Source organism: Aquila chrysaetos, chromosome 10 (assembly GCF_900496995.4).
Source record: "Aquila chrysaetos chrysaetos chromosome 10, bAquChr1.4, whole genome shotgun sequence".
Taxonomy (NCBI): Eukaryota; Metazoa; Chordata; class Aves; order Accipitriformes; family Accipitridae; genus Aquila; species Aquila chrysaetos.
This window is the reverse complement of record NC_044013.1, coordinates 20,543,771-20,560,117: the sequence shown is the minus strand read 5'-3', so window position 1 is coordinate 20,560,117 and position 16,347 is coordinate 20,543,771. Positions and strand designations below refer to the sequence as shown.

At 47.8% G+C, this 16,347-nt stretch overlaps 1 protein-coding gene across 3 annotated transcripts; it reads right to left on the bottom strand.

Annotated features, from left to right (window-relative positions):
* Nucleotides 1–1,142: 1,142 nt before the first annotated feature.
* FAM124B (family with sequence similarity 124 member B) lies at nucleotides 1,143–13,636 on the bottom strand. Of its 3 annotated transcripts, XM_041126927.1 has the most exons (4): nucleotides 8,709–9,957; nucleotides 8,194–8,661; nucleotides 7,025–7,764; nucleotides 1,143–3,452 (listed from the first exon to the last, which is right to left on the bottom strand). In XM_041126927.1, exons 2-4 carry the CDS (start codon nucleotides 8,246–8,248, stop codon nucleotides 2,820–2,822), a joined length of 1,428 nt encoding a protein of 475 aa, XP_040982861.1. In that variant the 5' UTR covers nucleotides 8,249–8,661; nucleotides 8,709–9,957; the 3' UTR covers nucleotides 1,143–2,819. The 3 variants fall into 3 exon arrangements, with proteins under 3 accessions (XP_040982861.1, XP_040982862.1, XP_029885182.1); XM_041126928.1 differs by lacking the exons at nucleotides 8,194–8,661; nucleotides 8,709–9,957 and adding an exon at nucleotides 13,094–13,636; XM_030029322.2 differs by having other exon boundaries at nucleotides 8,194–9,957.
* Between the last annotated feature and the right edge of the window lie 2,711 nt (nucleotides 13,637–16,347).

Genomic DNA, 16,347 nt, shown 5'->3' with positions numbered 1-16,347 from the left:
TAATCAAGCACGACACATAGAAATGGTAAAAAAGAACCGCACCTCATTTCCCTTCATTGAGGGTTGCGGTGCCATCATACCTCTAAGCATAAATTTTCAAAACTCCCTCTTCAGTTTTCCACCAAGACTGTTTTCCCCCGCATGCTTTGCTGGGACCAGCACATGGGATGGGAGCTGGGGCAGGGAGGAGCCCCCGGCTCAGCCCGCCGCCAGCCGTGCCAACCCCGCACACCTCGCACGGCCGCCCATTCCCAAGAGGCCGCCAGGTCTGGCTGCTTACCTCTGAGCTCCTCATGTGTTGTTTGGGGCACAGAGCTTCAGCAGACCCCTGTCAACCCGCGCTCTCTCTTATTAGCCTTTTTTTAAAAACCTGAAAGAAATGACACAGTATGCAAGGAAGAAATGTAAAATAAAGGTTGCAGAGATATGAACAGCCTATGGAAAATGTGAACCTTTGCCTTTCACTACTGAATTCATCCAGGGAGAAACTGTGCTCTCTGACCAACAGCTGCCTGTGTAATACAGCGTTTACACTAGGTGTATTCTGCACTTAGAATACATGGATTTTATATACTTACTGTTACAAGCAGTATTTTCAGAGCAGTTTTCCTTTGACTTGAAGTCCTTTTCTTCTGTGATCTATTGCAGGCAGGTGAACCTCATGTATCATTCTCTTTTTCATTTTAAATGATGGAGCATTTTCTCCGTGCTAGATACTGACCTTCTACCTCTTAAGCACCCTCTTTCTCTTCAGTAAAATGAGATTATGCTGAACAGTGACACTCAAGTACCTTTGGCATGAAAAAGTAGAGAGAAGGCCATGAAATCTCTCTTCAAAGCCATTTCTCCCACAAATCCCACTTCTGGCTTTACTCCTGGGTTCATGACTATCCCCTCCATGCCCACTGCCAGGGCTGTAACCCCATGTTTATAGGCCACTGCCCTACCCCAATCCCCCTCCTCTCTCCTTAACCCTCCCAGCCCGTCCTCGCACACACCACAGTGAACCCAGAGAGCTGACCCACCAGCAAGCTCTCCTCTTTGCTGCTTTCCTAATTGACTAAACATTTTCTCCAGTTCTGAAAAGCACTGGCTCAGTTTCTAGCATGCTAGGTAAGATTAAATAATCACCCTCACAGATGTAAAATATCACCATATGATTTATTAAAAGGTCCAAAATTTTTATGGAGCTTATGAAAACATGGGGGGGATTGTAAGTGTCCAGTGAAACAAGTGTCCTGTTCAGCTTTCTGCAGGTGTTGGTCCCCAAATCAAAGGGTACATGAGCATCGCTTCCAGGGCAACACCAGCTGTGAGGGCGCGGAGGCACAGAGCAGGGACTGCCCTATTCCCACCTGCAGCTCTTCAGACCAACTCGGCTGGGCCTTCAAAACTTCTCCAAAACCTTGGCCTTCCCGAAGCCCGAGCTAACATCCAGCAACGGCATCGCTCTCTAGTCCCACTGGGCCGCAGAGCCCACCAGCAGCAGGGGGATGGGTTTGGACTTCCCGGGGTAACAAAGCTCGTGCAGTGCAGCATGGGCTGTGTTCAGCTGGCACACGTACAAGTAAATACCCACAAAATTGTGCAGAACCCCCGCCCCCGCAGGAAGGCTCTGCTGCTGCTCTTCACCTTCTGCCTCTCCTTGGGCCACAAGAAGCCATTGTCTGTCAAACTTGAGTTATGAACTAAGAAGAGGCAATAAGAAGACACTCTCCAAACAAATTCACACTTCTGTGTAAAGCAGAATTCAGATATATTTAAGGAGAAAATACTTCTCTGTTGTGCTGTTTGGAAGGTAAGTATGATCAGATTTGGCTCTTCATTCAATAATTTCATTCCTCTATCATGCACTTCCCATTTCTTTCCCCTTGAGATTTACTTAATCCTACTTGAGAAAACTGCTGATCAAGATGGGAGTTATTTCAGCATCTGTTGCTGAAACATTACTTCATTTCTCCTGTCCTTTTCACTCTCCAGCACTCAGCAGTTCCCTCCAAGACTCTTAATTTCTCTTGTCTTCTGTTAATTAAAACCCAATTAGGATTGCCTGCTGATAACTGCACACTGGTCTAACAAAGCCTGGCCTGTTGCTGGGTTTATTTTAAGTGTCATATGAATCCACAACAGCAGGTCTTACTGGAGCATAAACATAGCTCAAACTATTCTCTGCAAGTGTTCTTTTTTTTGCATGTGCTGTGCTAATTTGGCAAAAAGGTCTCTCTAGAAATTGTTTTCTTCAAAAATATTGAAAAAAAAAATCCTTATGTTTCACACCTTGCATAAAATTGACAATGTTGATAGCTTTTAAATACCAACAACAGGGGAAGCAAGAAGGAACACAGAGGAAAATTGGCGTAACCACTGTGACCATGCCACTACCTTGTTCTAATACGTCCCAGTGAGGGACGATGAGCCCCCGTGCCTGGGGGCATCCAGCTGCTTGGGCAGCTTAGGCAAACTGCACCTCCTAACCCCATCTGAAGATGGCACTGGCTATTTTTTAGCATCTTAGAACAGCTCTAGGAGTCATATGGCTTATTCCTATTCATTGCACAATAATCCTGCAATCTATTCTGCATTAAAAAAATAAACCTTTCTGTAAATACAGTGTTATTTTTCCTGCTTTGCCTGCAGCCTCCTTTGTATCGCTCCATGGAAAGTAAGCATATACCTCAGTGAACCCACTACTGAAATGTAGCCACAGCTACAGAGGTAAACTAAGCAGCAGCGGTCACGGCACGAGGAGGCACAATACACACAAAAGCACTCCACTGTCATTTGGAAATGATGAGTCCATCTGGCACATTTGTTTTCAGTCATATAAAGAATTCCTCCTCGTCATCCTCCGCTCTGTTTGCGGGGCTGGCTCGTGGTGTTTGCAAGTGGAAGCCCGAAGCTCTTTGCCCTGCTCCTTCACTCCTTTTGGCTGCAGCAAACAGCAGCTGGGCCCTGTCCTGGCAGGGCACGGCACTGCTGGCCCCATCCATGGGTGCTTGCGGCTGGAGGAGGCTGCTCCGCAGGTCCCTGGAAAAGCGGTTCAGCAGCCAGCGGTCGCTCGCAGGATTCACCACCGTGAGCCCGGTGTCAACGTTGGTCTCCGCTGCCTGCTGACGAATGCAGCTCTCCTGGAGAGAAGCCTGCGGCTTGCTGCTCGCCTGCCTGCGGAGAGAGGTGGCATCCCACCACGACCGGCTGGCTGGACCGCTGTGAGAAGAGCAGAAGTGCCTGTGGAGGTCACCACTGGCTTGCCTAGGAGTAAGGGCTTCGCTTTGGTCAGACTTTGGTTTACCCTTTGTGGATCTGACCTCCTGGCTTCTCCGCCCAGGATTACCCTGCTTCACAGGGAAAGGGGCTGGGACAGAGTCCTGCAGGATTTTTTCATTGCCTGCATTATTATGCTGATGGGAAAACCCAACATTTGTTTCATGGGGCTTGGAGCTGCCTTGAACCTGTTGAAGAAAATTTGGAGAGAACCCCATTAACATACCGTTCTACCTTGATGTCCTGGTTTCAGCTGGGATAGAATTGATTGTCTTCCTAGTAGCTGGTACAGTGCTATGTTTTTGAGTTAGGTATGAGAAGAATGTTGATAACACTGATGTTTTCAGTTGCTAAATAATGTTTAGTCTAAAGTCAAGGATTTTTCAGCTTCTGATGCCCAGCCAGCAAGAAGGCTGGAGGGGCACAAGAAGCTGGGAAGGGACGCAGCCAGGGCAGCTGACCCAAACTGGCCAACGGGGTATTCCATACCATGTGACATCATGCCCAGTATGTAAACTGGGGGGGGAGTGGGGGTGGGGGATCGCCGCTCAGGGACTAACTGGGCATTGATTGGCGGGTGGTGAGCAATTGCATTGTGCATCATTTGTATATTCCAATCCTTTTATTATTGCTGTTGTCATTTTATTAGTGTTATCATCATCATTATTAGTTTCTTCTTTTCTGTTCTATTAAACCGTTCTTATCTTGACTCACAAGTTTTACTTCTTTTCCTGATTTTCTCCCCCATCCCACTGGGTGGGTGGGGGAGTGAGTGAGCAGCTGCGTGGTGCTTAGTTGCTGGCTGGGGTTAAACCACGACACTTGACCAAGCGACGATGCTCTCACCCAGCCTCGCTGTGCTGAAATCACCTGCAGTGTGAGTCAGTCGGAGCCCCACTAGAGAACAGCATTGGAGTCTTACAAGCCTGAGCGATGGCAGATGAAACTTAATGTAGATAACGTGATGCACATGGAGAAAACCAATCCCAGCTTCACATACAAAATGCTAGGTTGTAAGCTGACTGTAACCCAGAGGCCTCATTTCTGTGACAGGCAGCACCATGTTAGCATCAGTTCAATGCCTGACAGCAGTCTAGAAAGCAAATGAAATCTTAAGAATTATTCTGAACGAAATGGAGAACATTGTTATGCGTGGTGCAGCTCTGGTCCCAAAGCTGGACCATGGTGCCTGTCCCTCACCTGCAGCTCATAACAGAGTATTGTGGAGCTGGAAATGCTCAGAAATGGACAACACAGATAATTGCAAGTACAGTAAAGGAACAATCGTGTATGCTGGTAATTTTAAGCCTGGGGAAAAAAACAGTTTGGGAGGGAGAGGATAAAAGGCTAAAACACCATGAGCCACCTGGAGAAACAGATAGGTATTGTCCATTCCCCACCATCTGCAATGCAAGAAGCAGAGGCCATCAAATGAAGCCAGCTGGAGACAGTTTCAATTAAATGAAGGTGGCAGTAGACCAGGGGAAGTCCCTGCCAAAGTATGTTGTAGATAAAAAAAGTTCACATGGATTAAAGGAGAAACTAGATGAACACTTGGAAAGGAGAGTCACTGCCAGTTACCACAGCTGGCTTCAGAAGACCCTGAAGTTTAACACAGGCAGCTCAGGAGTCTATCAGTGGGGTGTAACACATGCATTTGTCCTCTTGATGTTCATGCCAAGGCAGCCACCTACGGTCAGACATAGGTCCGTGGGCAGACAGATGTGGCTGAAACCCAGTCTCGACAAAAAACCTGAACGACCATGTAGTGTCTATCAAGCTCTTACACCTCTCTTTGGGATTTTCCTGATGGCAGCATGCACATGCTGTGGTGCTCATGGGCAGCTTTCAGAGGGCCCTCAGGACTAGTGCACACACAAACAGCTGTGCCTGTCCCCAAACCTTCTTGGTGGCATTAGAACTACCGGAGCTCCTTCACATCTGCAAATCCTGACTGGCTGTTTCTGGAAATAAACTTGTTCAGGAAGCTCTGGATCAAATGGCATTTCTTTGATGGCTGGGCAACACATGGACCAGCAGTAATCCAGGGAGGAGATACCCATCAGAGCAGTGAGGCCAAGGGGACCAGGACCTGCTGAGCATGTCCCACTTCTTCCCATGGGGCATGCCGCCCCTGGGGACACCAGCCCAGAGCAAGGCACCCGCCTCACCAATCCTCTGCAAGACTAGAGACACATTTCATGTCTTTATTTACAAAACAGCACACGGAGATGGCCCTACTCTCCTACTTAAGACTCCTACCTGAGTCTTATGGCTAAACTTGTAAAATTTGAGCCACAGGGATCTGCTGTAAACACTCAGAGAAAGGACATTGAATAGAACAGTAATTAGTGAGCAACTTCAGAAAAAAAAAAGAGAGGATCTGCTTTATTTACTTCTTTATCAAACTAGGTGGCTTGGGTTATCTCTTCCCCAATAAAACCAAGGAAAGAGTTCTTGCAGGCTCAGGGTGGTAGTCCATGAGCAGACCCTTGGATTTGGTTTGCAATAAGTCAGAGGGGAAAAAATAAATCCTTTTCAGGTACTTAGACTAAAGATTTACAGTATGAATTGAAGCATTGCGAAATAAAGTGCTGCGTGCTAGGCTGTCAGCGTGCTGTGTGGAGCACGGACACAAGATACACATCCTCAGGTTCAAGTGGGCTCCAGCTTCCTTAGCCAGGAGCACAGTGCAGCATGGGTACACCCCCCAAAAAAGCTTCCAAATTTCATGCCAATGAATTCACGTGTGTCTGTCAGCTTAAAGACCTTGTATCTACAGCAGGAAGAACCACAAAGTAATTTAGGAAGGGACCTCTGGAGGTCACCTGCCCAGTCCTCTGCTCCAGGCAGGACCAACTTCAAAGCTACGTGAAGATGCTCGGGCCTTGTCCAGTCCAAGTGGGTGGCAAACCAGTTCATAAAGTGATACTGAATGAGAAGTACACAAAGGCTGCCCTGAGGATTAGTGCTCAGAGTAGCATAAAAATAGGCCAGAGAGAATAATTAACTTGATTTGTAACAAATGAGCTCTGGAAGGAAAAAATAAAAACACAGGATGGGCAAATTATTTAAATATCCAAATTAAAAAAAAAAAATAAAATCAGAGGTGGGAGGGGTTGTTACAATAGAAAGAAAGCACACTGAGCTAAACTGCCCTCCTGCTCACAATTCCCACTATGTATGATCTTAGCGCAGTCTTTTTTGTTGTTTTTTATTTATTTGTATTCATACAACCTCTGGACCACACACTTGAAGAGAAAAGGCAGAGATTTCCTATGACACACTTCTTCGGCACTTTCACCCAACTGCAACTCACTCAAAAGCTCACAAAATCTATCACAGGCTATGTTGTATCAACACTGTTCTTATATCTGGTTTTGGATGCTAAATATCTGCTTTCAAAAACATTTATAATGTAATGACTTATCAAAAGAATAGGCTGTTACGATCATTTGATTTGGGCAGGGAAGGAAAGATGTTAAACTAGCCTGCTCAAAAAAGCATTAATACTTTTAATTTCAGGCAAGCAGTAATGATGCTAATTTAACAATATAAAAACATTCCAAGGATCTGTGCTTATATTTATCAACAGCATCACAGCACTGGCAGATACCAATTACTGCATTCACAAATTCAGAAGAAAGCATGAACAAGTAAAATCTTAATTTCCATTTTGAACCAGTCCCACTTTCCTTGGAAGAAAAAAAAAAAAAAACCAAACTAAAAAACCTCCTCTCAGAGCACCCCAGACACATACCTGAAGCAGAATTTTATTTCCTTCGTAGTCCCGCGTTTGCCACCTGGTGCTACTGACAGGAATACAGGGGTTAGGCAGGAGGGGCACCAGCTGCCCAATCTCTCGCACCTTGAACTGCAAGGCTGATGACTCCTTCGGCTCAGCAGCCACCCCGACGGGCAGCTGCTTCAAGCAGAGCTGCACGGCAATATTTTGGGTTGCGTACAACACAAAGACACAGAAGTTACTTTTCTGCATAGTCGCTTCTTGCTGTAGGATCATCTCATAGAGTCTCACTGCGTCCTCGTAGTTATCAAAACTGCAGTAGAGGGTGACACGCAGGATTTCAGGGCCACAGTGCACCCGCCTGATGCCCCACACAGGCATCTGGTCATCCAGGCTGTAGAAGTCCTGGTGAGCTGGGGCATAGGGGTGGCTTTGCCCATTAGCAATCTGGGCACACTGGTAGCGCCAGGGTGGACGCTGGAATTGCTCATGGACCTGGAAAATCCGTTCTTCTCCCAAGTCCTCGTGTAGAAAAAGGAGAACAGATATTCCAGGAAAGCCACAGCTTCTCTTACGATATCTCTCATAGTATTTCAATGGAGTAACTCGCTCGGACACCGTGAAAAGACGAATGTCTGGGCAGATCCACTCCAAAAGCCGATCTAGAGTTTGCTGCAGAAGCAATGAGTGTCCTGAATTGGCGAGAAGGTGCACAGTCATCAGAGAGTCTGCTCTGTCATCCATTGCAAAGGTTCCTGACAAAAAATAAAAACGGACAAATTGGTGCCTTCCCTCTCCTTCTCCTACTACCGGAGCCTCAGTAACACGAGGGGAGTACTCTAAGACTTCAACCGAATGAATTCAATCTTCTACAGGGTTTGCAATAACCCGATGAAATACGCAGGTACGCACAGTTAATGTGCACAAGGAGGCAGACAAGGAGTGACGAGGCATTATGTGGCCAGTCCCAGGTCACTCACATCAGAGCAGAGCTCAGCTGAAGGCTCATTTTCCAACTCCAAGACTTGAGCTCTGGTTACTGTGTACATGCGACCGATGCGTCCAGAAACACCTGTGTGTCCTACTGCTCCTGTACTTCACAGCACAGGGCAGCAGAGATGAAGAGCACTGAAACACAAAAGCAGTAATTCTCCAAGATGAGGTGATGTTGTAAGCACACTTGCCTGTCAGCAGTGGAAACAGACGCTCCGGATCCATCCGAGTCCCAGCAGTGTACATCTCGGTGCGATTGCAGCCTTTTGCAAAGGCAATGTGGCACTCGTGTTTGAATACCTCAACATATTTTCTTGTAGTCAGCAGGCTGGTTTTAGCTCATTGTAAAAAGCTCATGATCTTTGCGAGTCACACCCTTCTGGGGTGTACAGATAAGCTATTCTTTAGAAACAAGGAAGGAAAACAGACTAACAAAAGAAAAAAACCCCAACATGTGAACACAACAGATAACAATAAGGGCAGATATGAATCAGCCTCAGGAAAGAGGAGCTTTGGGAAAAAACTTGGACTCCTAGTTATGCACTTCACAATACAGGTGGCTTGCTGCCTAGCTGGAAACCAGGTTCTGGGTTATTATACATAGCCCATAAAAGCTGGGTACCAGGCTTCCCCCTTTCAGTGCTCTGTTTGCCTCTTTTCTCACTCTCTCTCTCTCTCTCTTTTTTTTTTTTTAATGCTGAGACACCCATGTAATCAGCACACTTCAGCAAACTCCAGATTTTTTTCCTTGCTCCTTGGGTTTACATATTGGTACTTAATTTAGCTTATTGTGTAGACTGCAATAGGAATGCTGAATATACACCTCTTTCCAGGCCTCTTCTAGTATCTAGACAATAAATCACACTGTCCCTTCATCTCCTTATTTTGCCAACCCAGGAGCAATACATACAAGTCAAGCCAACTCCCATTTTCTATACAGAACTGCCCCCACTGCAGTCAGTATTTAAATCAGAACTGGGGCCTCCAATGATGCATCCAGCTCCACCTAATTAAGAGCAACACATCTCTCTCTGCTGACATACCAGTTTCCCTCTCAAACAGCCAAGCACACAAAGCAGTGGTTCACTGTGCACAAATCCCAGCATTAATAAGAGGTTGTTATTCAAAACTCTGAACTAATTTTTTATTTTTTTTTTTTTAAATACAACCCTAGCTTTATATTCAGCTGAGCAAAATCTCCAAGGTTTAAAGGCACAAGTAGCAGTGCCTTGGTTTCCTTTACGTAGAAGATCACTCTCACTGGTAGAAATTCACATTCATGCTTTAAAATCGTACTGACGCCAATGTGCAATAAAGATAAAAAGGCTGACTAGAAAGTGAGGAAAAAAATTATTTTGCACTGATAGAGACAAACCCATCCGCAACACTTCCAAGCAAGCAACAACAACTGTTGGGAGGGAGACAAAAAAATCCAGCCTTCGGACAATTGCAGGAAGAGAGCAAAGAGAAGAGTGCAAGTACTCAAAACATTAAAACGCTCTAGATGAGCTCTGAACAACACAATTTTACTAAAATATGGAAAAGGAAATGATTCATCAACCCTTTGCTACAGGCCAGGGGCAAGCAGTCATCTGCCTTCCTGCAGGTGAGGAAAAGGGGCATTTTGCCCGTACAAGAAAAAAAAAGAAACAAAGAAACAAAGAAAGTTCATCGGGGCTCAGTTTGTAGCTGGAAGCACGAGCTGCATTTCGGGGTCCCTGTTGTGGTGGGAGGCAACGGTGCTGGGCATGGCAGAGATGCCCGGCACGGCCACGGCGGCAGCATGCCGAAGCAAGGCACCACCCTGCGGTACTGCCTTAGGGTCAGACAAACGAACGCAGATCCGTAAGGGTCAAAGCGGGTAAATATGAGTGAACACAAACACGGGTGGGGGAAGCAATCCTCACCCCATGCGTGCAGCTGTGGGACCGCAGGCTGGCGTATGGCCCAGCAACGCTGACAGGGGCTGAGCTGGCAGTTGGGTGAAAGTGGCGGCTTTGCGGTCAGCAGCAGCCTGAAACAATGGCATTACTAGGGAAAGAATAGCGAGGGAAATGGAAAACATTGTATGGCAACCTATAAATCCATAGCGCATCTGTATCTTGAATAGTATGTGCTGTTCCAGCTGCCCTTTAATAAGATGGATGTGGAGATTTAGGGAGAAAGCAGGAGGAGGAAGACAAGAGTAATGAAAGAAGCCGCTTCAGTGAGAGTAGCAAGCTGATGAGGACCTTCAGCCTGGAGAAGGAACCATGGCAGGATATATTATAGATCTATAAGGTTATGAGTGGCATCAGGAGGGTAAAGGGGCAGCCATAGGTTAAAGTACCCTCCCAAAAAGCAGCGAGGGGACCAACTGCAGCTACCAAAACCCATTTCCAAGCAAGTGAGGAAACACTTCTCCACACATATCGTTAAGCCTGCCACAAGGCAATGTGATACTAGAAGTTTTTGGGGATTCAGAAGGTGACTGAGCACATGCACGGACGTAGGATTTACCAGACTGCTAGGGGCTGGGTGGCAAGTTCAGGGACATGCCGCAATGCCTCTGAAAACGCAGAGCGTGTGCGTTGGCTCAGTTGCAGAGCACTTGCTCCACCACGCTCACCCCACCTGCACGCTCACTCCCTCCCCAGGTGATCACCCCCTTGGGCTGCTACTACACCGCAGTCCCGGTACCTGCCCTCCCTTTCCCCTTCTCCCACAGAGCAGGGCACCCCGTCACTTCTCCACCGGCAAACCGTTCATTCTCACGGGCGCGAAGAGGGAGCGAGTGCTGCTCTCCTTGCACCGTCCCATCAAACACTACAGGCTCACACGGCTCTCTGTCCCCATCCCCACCCGAATCGCATCAGCCCGGCTGTTTAAAATCCTATGGGGGCAGCAGCGTCGTAGTGAAGAAGATAAAGTACTGGTAACATGAACTCTTGCAAAGCAGCTGTAGAGAGTAAGGGCTGGCAAGCCGGGAGGAGTAGGGGTTCGGAAATGATGCAGACACCACATCTCCCTCCAGCTCCTGCTGTAGCTGGTGGGAGCCAAGCTGGTTTCCAGATGGGCAGGTGCCTCCCACAGAGACTGCTGAAGGTGACCAGCATCTCTCCTGCGCAGAGCTGGGATCTGATGTAGCTGCCACCTATTTCAAGTGTCACCAGGTTTTACAACGGCCAAGAAACCGAGCCTACGCACAAAAAGGGCCAAATCATGAACCTTGCCACCATGCCGTGTTTCCTCTGTGAGCAGTGCGCTTGCTGGGGTGGGACGGGGAAGCAGTCTCACCTGTGAGCTCTATCTGATAGAGCTACCTGGAGAACAGTTTTAGGCCTGGTTCTCGGACCCATAAGCTCTCCAGCAGCTCCAGGTCAGCGGTCCCCACCACTCCCACCACAAGGAGCATGGGATGAACTGAACATCAGCCTTGCCTGAACCCCTCCTTCAGAGAGCAGCCCCACCGCCCACGCTGGCTAAGCACCATCCAGTAAAGGAGTGCTCTGCTCCTCTTCCACTTTGCTTTGACATCTAAATGTCCACGGGGAAGGGCTCAAACCCAGGCTCCTCAACCTTGGGCAAGGGTATTCTCATGCCCTCACTTTGTCCCCAGTCTATTGCCCCCATAAACCTTGGGGTAAAGCCAGGATGCCATGATCCTCGCTGCTGCAGCCTGGTGAGTTTTGACCTCCTCACCCACTGCTTTTCTCAGAGGCACCAAGAAGGTCTCAGGTAGGAAAGGGATGACTGCCATCAGAACAAAGTGCTGCATTTTGCTGGATCTTGTAAGAAAAGGAAAGTGCTGGTTTCACTCCGATCCCCAAATGTAATGAGTCCTTGCCTTCCCCTTTGCTCCCCCTTCCCCCAGCTTTCCAGTCTGGCTGCCAAACGGAAAAGCACATTATTCATAGTGACCTACTGAACACTCCAAGAAAGATTTCTCTAAGAGATTAGAAAAATAGCAGTTCAATCTTATGGGAAAAGTCACCCTGCTGAGGGGAGGGGGGAAAAAAATTCTGATATGGTACTCAAAAAATATGTTGGAGCTGCGTTCCCACATGCTAGCGGCTGGCAACACAGCAGAACGTACAGCAGACTGCTGGGGTAGTCCAGCTTCGTGTAAGAGCAGGTCAGATACGAATATTTGTATCTACCACCAATATATACACTAGTAAGCCCTGCATAAAATAAAGTCCAAAGGTAAACAACTAACAAACACTTTATTGTGTGAAGCCTCAGAGACTACTGTCTGCTACATGTTTAAAATCTTATGGTGGAAAGGCACAGCAAAATAATTAAAAATTCTTTGTCATAATGAATTCTTAAGACGTGCCTAGTCCTCTGTCATACTCAGAGCCCTTCACTCTAGCTGACACCAACAAGACTGATGATGCATCACAGGATTTAATAAGTTTATAGTAACATCTGTAAGGAAGTTACTTTATAAGGATTTAGGCTTTGTATGCTAGCACATAATTAACTTCAGAGAGACTGGGTGTGAATTACCTAATCATCTCGCGACCAGGCCTCATAAAATACCTGCAATGTCTTGGGCTTACTAACTGTTAAAAGACCTTTTTTTGTTTTACGCCAATTTCAAGCGCTGCCTATAACAAGGACAAAAATCCTAAATTAACCTGCTAGATGACAATTATCTACAGCATAGACAGTACTGAGACAAAAAAAATCAGGATTAAGGTCTTACTTGAATACTATAGGCTTTTCAAAGAGTTTGTCTCTTGCTCCAAACCTTGTGACTCCAATTCATCATCACTTCAGAGAAAAGTAAAACCCCAATGACCAAAAGAGCAAAAAACCATCTAGCCTACTGCATTTTTTTAAGTAGACTTCTCTCCCAAACAGTTCTTGTTTCTTCTTTTTAACCAGCTAACAAAGAGTAGGAATCCAGCGAGGGTCTGTCAGCAGACACAGAAAATACAGAGCTCCACTGCACACTGCGAATCAGGATCCAAGGGCACACACGCACAAAAGAAAAGGAAAATAATAAAAAAACCCCAACCAATCAACCAACCAAAAAAACCCCCCAAAACAGTTATAAAGAGGAGAGGGACAGGGAAGCTTGCTGCAGGCTGCAGCCTGTCTTACCTCGCAGAGCTACCAGGAGGGCTGACCCTCGGCCGCTGCTGGGAGTCGCAGCTCCGACCTGGCAGCAGCATCAGCGCAGCAGGCTGCAACTCCTCCCATTGACGGGACCCAGCGACTTGAGACTCCTGCTATGAGAAACACTATGCTAGGAGATGCACGGACAAGGTAGAGTTTCAAGACTCACGGGAGATAAAATGCAAACTAAAATGAGAGAGGCTCCTCCCGACACTCGGCTGCAGCAGCTGGGGGAACAGGCATCCTCGCAGCACTACAGCACACACCATCAGAGGGACAGCTAGGATCAAACCACATCTTCCCTGTACGCTTAGTGACTATATTTACAAAAGTAAAGCAAATAAGTTATCCTCAAGCAACGTGGACTTTGGCGCAAACGCAAAGCTGGGAGAGCAGCACTGAGACACAGAGACGAGGGAGATCACTAGCAACGGACCCTGCCAAAGCCCACGTTAAAACTGCCATAGTCTTTGAGGCAATCAAGCTTTTACCATTGGTACCTGAACAATCTCTCAGGAAAAGAAGAGCCTAGACTGAGGACTGAGTTTCCAAATACACACTGACTTCAACAGGATCTTGGAAACCTCACATTAAACCAGACTTACTGGAGTGGTGCGAACTAGGCTGTATCACAGCTGCCAACCCCAAACAAGTTGCCGTTCTGCTTAAACCAAGGCAAAGGCAATGGGGAGAGAGAGGATGCTGCTGCAGTCTGCAACAGTGTTGGGCGAGAGCCAGCCCACTGATAGCACCAAATGTGCAGCAATGCCGCCCTCCCTCCAGCCCCTCTTCTGCGCTCGGTGGGGTGCACGAGATCCAGCCGCAAGACAAGGGTCAGGGAGCGGAACAAAGAACCTCTGTCTACCTGAAGCCTGAGTCAGCTTTCCCGCTCCTGATGCCCTAAGACGCCCGAGACACGTGTGGTTATACAGATGCCTTTGACATATGCTGGCCTCCCTCCAGTTAGACCGCTGGCCTCCCTCCAGTTAGACGGCTGATGGCCACTACAGCCACACGCAAGGGAAATCTCAAAGAAAACATGAACAGCAGAAGGCCGGCTCTAGTCGTTCAGACGGTTCACATTCAAGCAATTTGAACACAGGGAAAAGTAGAAAGCCTTCCAAATAAACACATGTAACCAAAAATGCACAAGTTTCTTTGCAGAAACTCCTACACCGTCCAGGCCGTGGTGCCGGCAGCCAGCGTGCCTTCGCTCGCAGCAATGGGCCCACGCTGCACCCCGCAAAAAGCCATGAAATATGCTTTTGCCATTTATAGCTTCCTATTAGTAACAAATACATCATAGAAAGGCACTGCCTGTCCTTGCCTGGCTACCAGCATCCCACCACAGCCACAAACACAAAGTTTGTAAGATTTGGATTTATACCACCTGATTGAGACAGCTTTTACATTCAGCTCCAACCAAATCTGGGCTATGTGTCTGTACTGGGTTTGTGTGGCAAGGTTTTGGTAGCAGGGGGATTACAGGGCTGGCTTCTGTGAGAAGCTGCTGGAAGCTTCCCCTATGTCCAACAGAGTCAATGCCAGCCAGCTCCAAAACAGACCCACCGCTGGCCAAGGGCCAGCCCATCAGCAACAGTGGTAGCACCTCTGTGATAACAGATTTAAGAAGGAAAAAAAAAGTTGCAGGGCACACAGAAACTGCAGCTGGAGAGAGGAGTGAGAACATGTGAGAGAAACAGCCCTGCAGATCCCCAGGTCAGTGAAGAAGGAGGGGGAGGCACCGGAGCAGAGATTCCCCTGCAGCCCGTGGGGAAGACCATGGTGAGGCAGGCTGTCCCCCTGCAGCCCAGGGAGGTCCACGGTGGAGCAGATATCCACCTGCAGCCCGGGGAGGACCCCACGCCGGAGCAGGTGGGTTCCCGAAGGAGGCTGTGACCCCGTGGGAAGCCCACGCTGGAGCAGGTTTTCTGGCAGGACTTGTGACCCCACGGGGGACCCACGCTGGAGCAGTGTGCTCCTGAAGGACTGCACACCGTGGAAGGGACCCATGCTGGAGCAGTTTGTGAAGAACTGCAGCCCATGGGAAGGACCCACGTTGGAGAAGTTCGTGGAGGACTGTCTCCTGGGGGAGGGACCCCACGCTGGAGCAGGGTAAGAGCATGAGGAGTCCTGCCCCTGAGGGGGATGAAGCGGCAGAAATAACGTGTAATGAACTGGCCATAAACCCTATTCCCCGTCCCCCTGTGCCGCTGCAGGGGTAGGTAGAGAATCCAGGAGTGAAGTTGTGCCCGGGAAGAAGGGAGGGGTGGAGGGAAGGTGTTTTGAGATTTGGTTTTATTCCTCATTACCCTACTCTGGTTGATTGGTAATAAATTAACTTAATTTTCCCCAAGCTGAGTCTGTTTTGCCCATGATGGTAATTGGTGAGTGATCTCTCCTGTCCTTACCTCAACCCACAAGCCCTTTGTTATTTCTTCTCTCCCCTGTCCAGCTCGGGGGGGGGAGCAGGGGGGAGCAATAGAACAGCTTTGGTGGGCACCTGGCCTCCGGCCAGGGTCAACCCACCACAGTGTCCTCAGCAGGTTATGGGGCACTTGCAGACAGATAGATTCTTCCTCAGTTTTCAGTTTGCTTAAAATATTTAAAAAAAACCCCAAACTCCAAAGCACTCCATACACACAAACCAAGATCCATGAAACATAATGAGCTAATAGGAGGTTTTATCAGAAACTAGTATTAGAAAACAAAGTCAAGTCTGTTGACTTGTCTACACAGAGTCAAAATCTAGCAGTGACCCAAGATGGTACCTTTGAGAGTCCTCTGCCCACATCCCCAGCATCAACCCCCCTCCTACCCAGGTCAGTGTGGCATGAGGAGGGAGTCAGCTTGCCTACATGCGAATTGAAGTGCCTAGCTTCAGGGACTCATTTCTGAAAGATTCAGCCTAGCAGTTTTTATATAAATTACACTTCAATTAAAAACGTTCCAGAAAAAGAAAACAGGCACATCTAAACAAAACTGAGACTTGCAGCACCAGTGAAGTGTTTATTTAATCAGCTTACATTTAGCTTTGTTGCAGACAACTCAAGGCAAAATTCTTGGAAGGCCAGCAGCAGACGCCGAGAGAAACTGCACCCTACTGAGTGTTAATAAGAGCAAGTCACCAGGTGATGGTGAGCTTGCCAATAAGTCCAAGCTCCAGCTTAAGGAACAAGTCAGACCTACGCGGTGTGAAGGCGTCTAATTACCCCCTTTCCTGAGGACAGCCCTCCTGA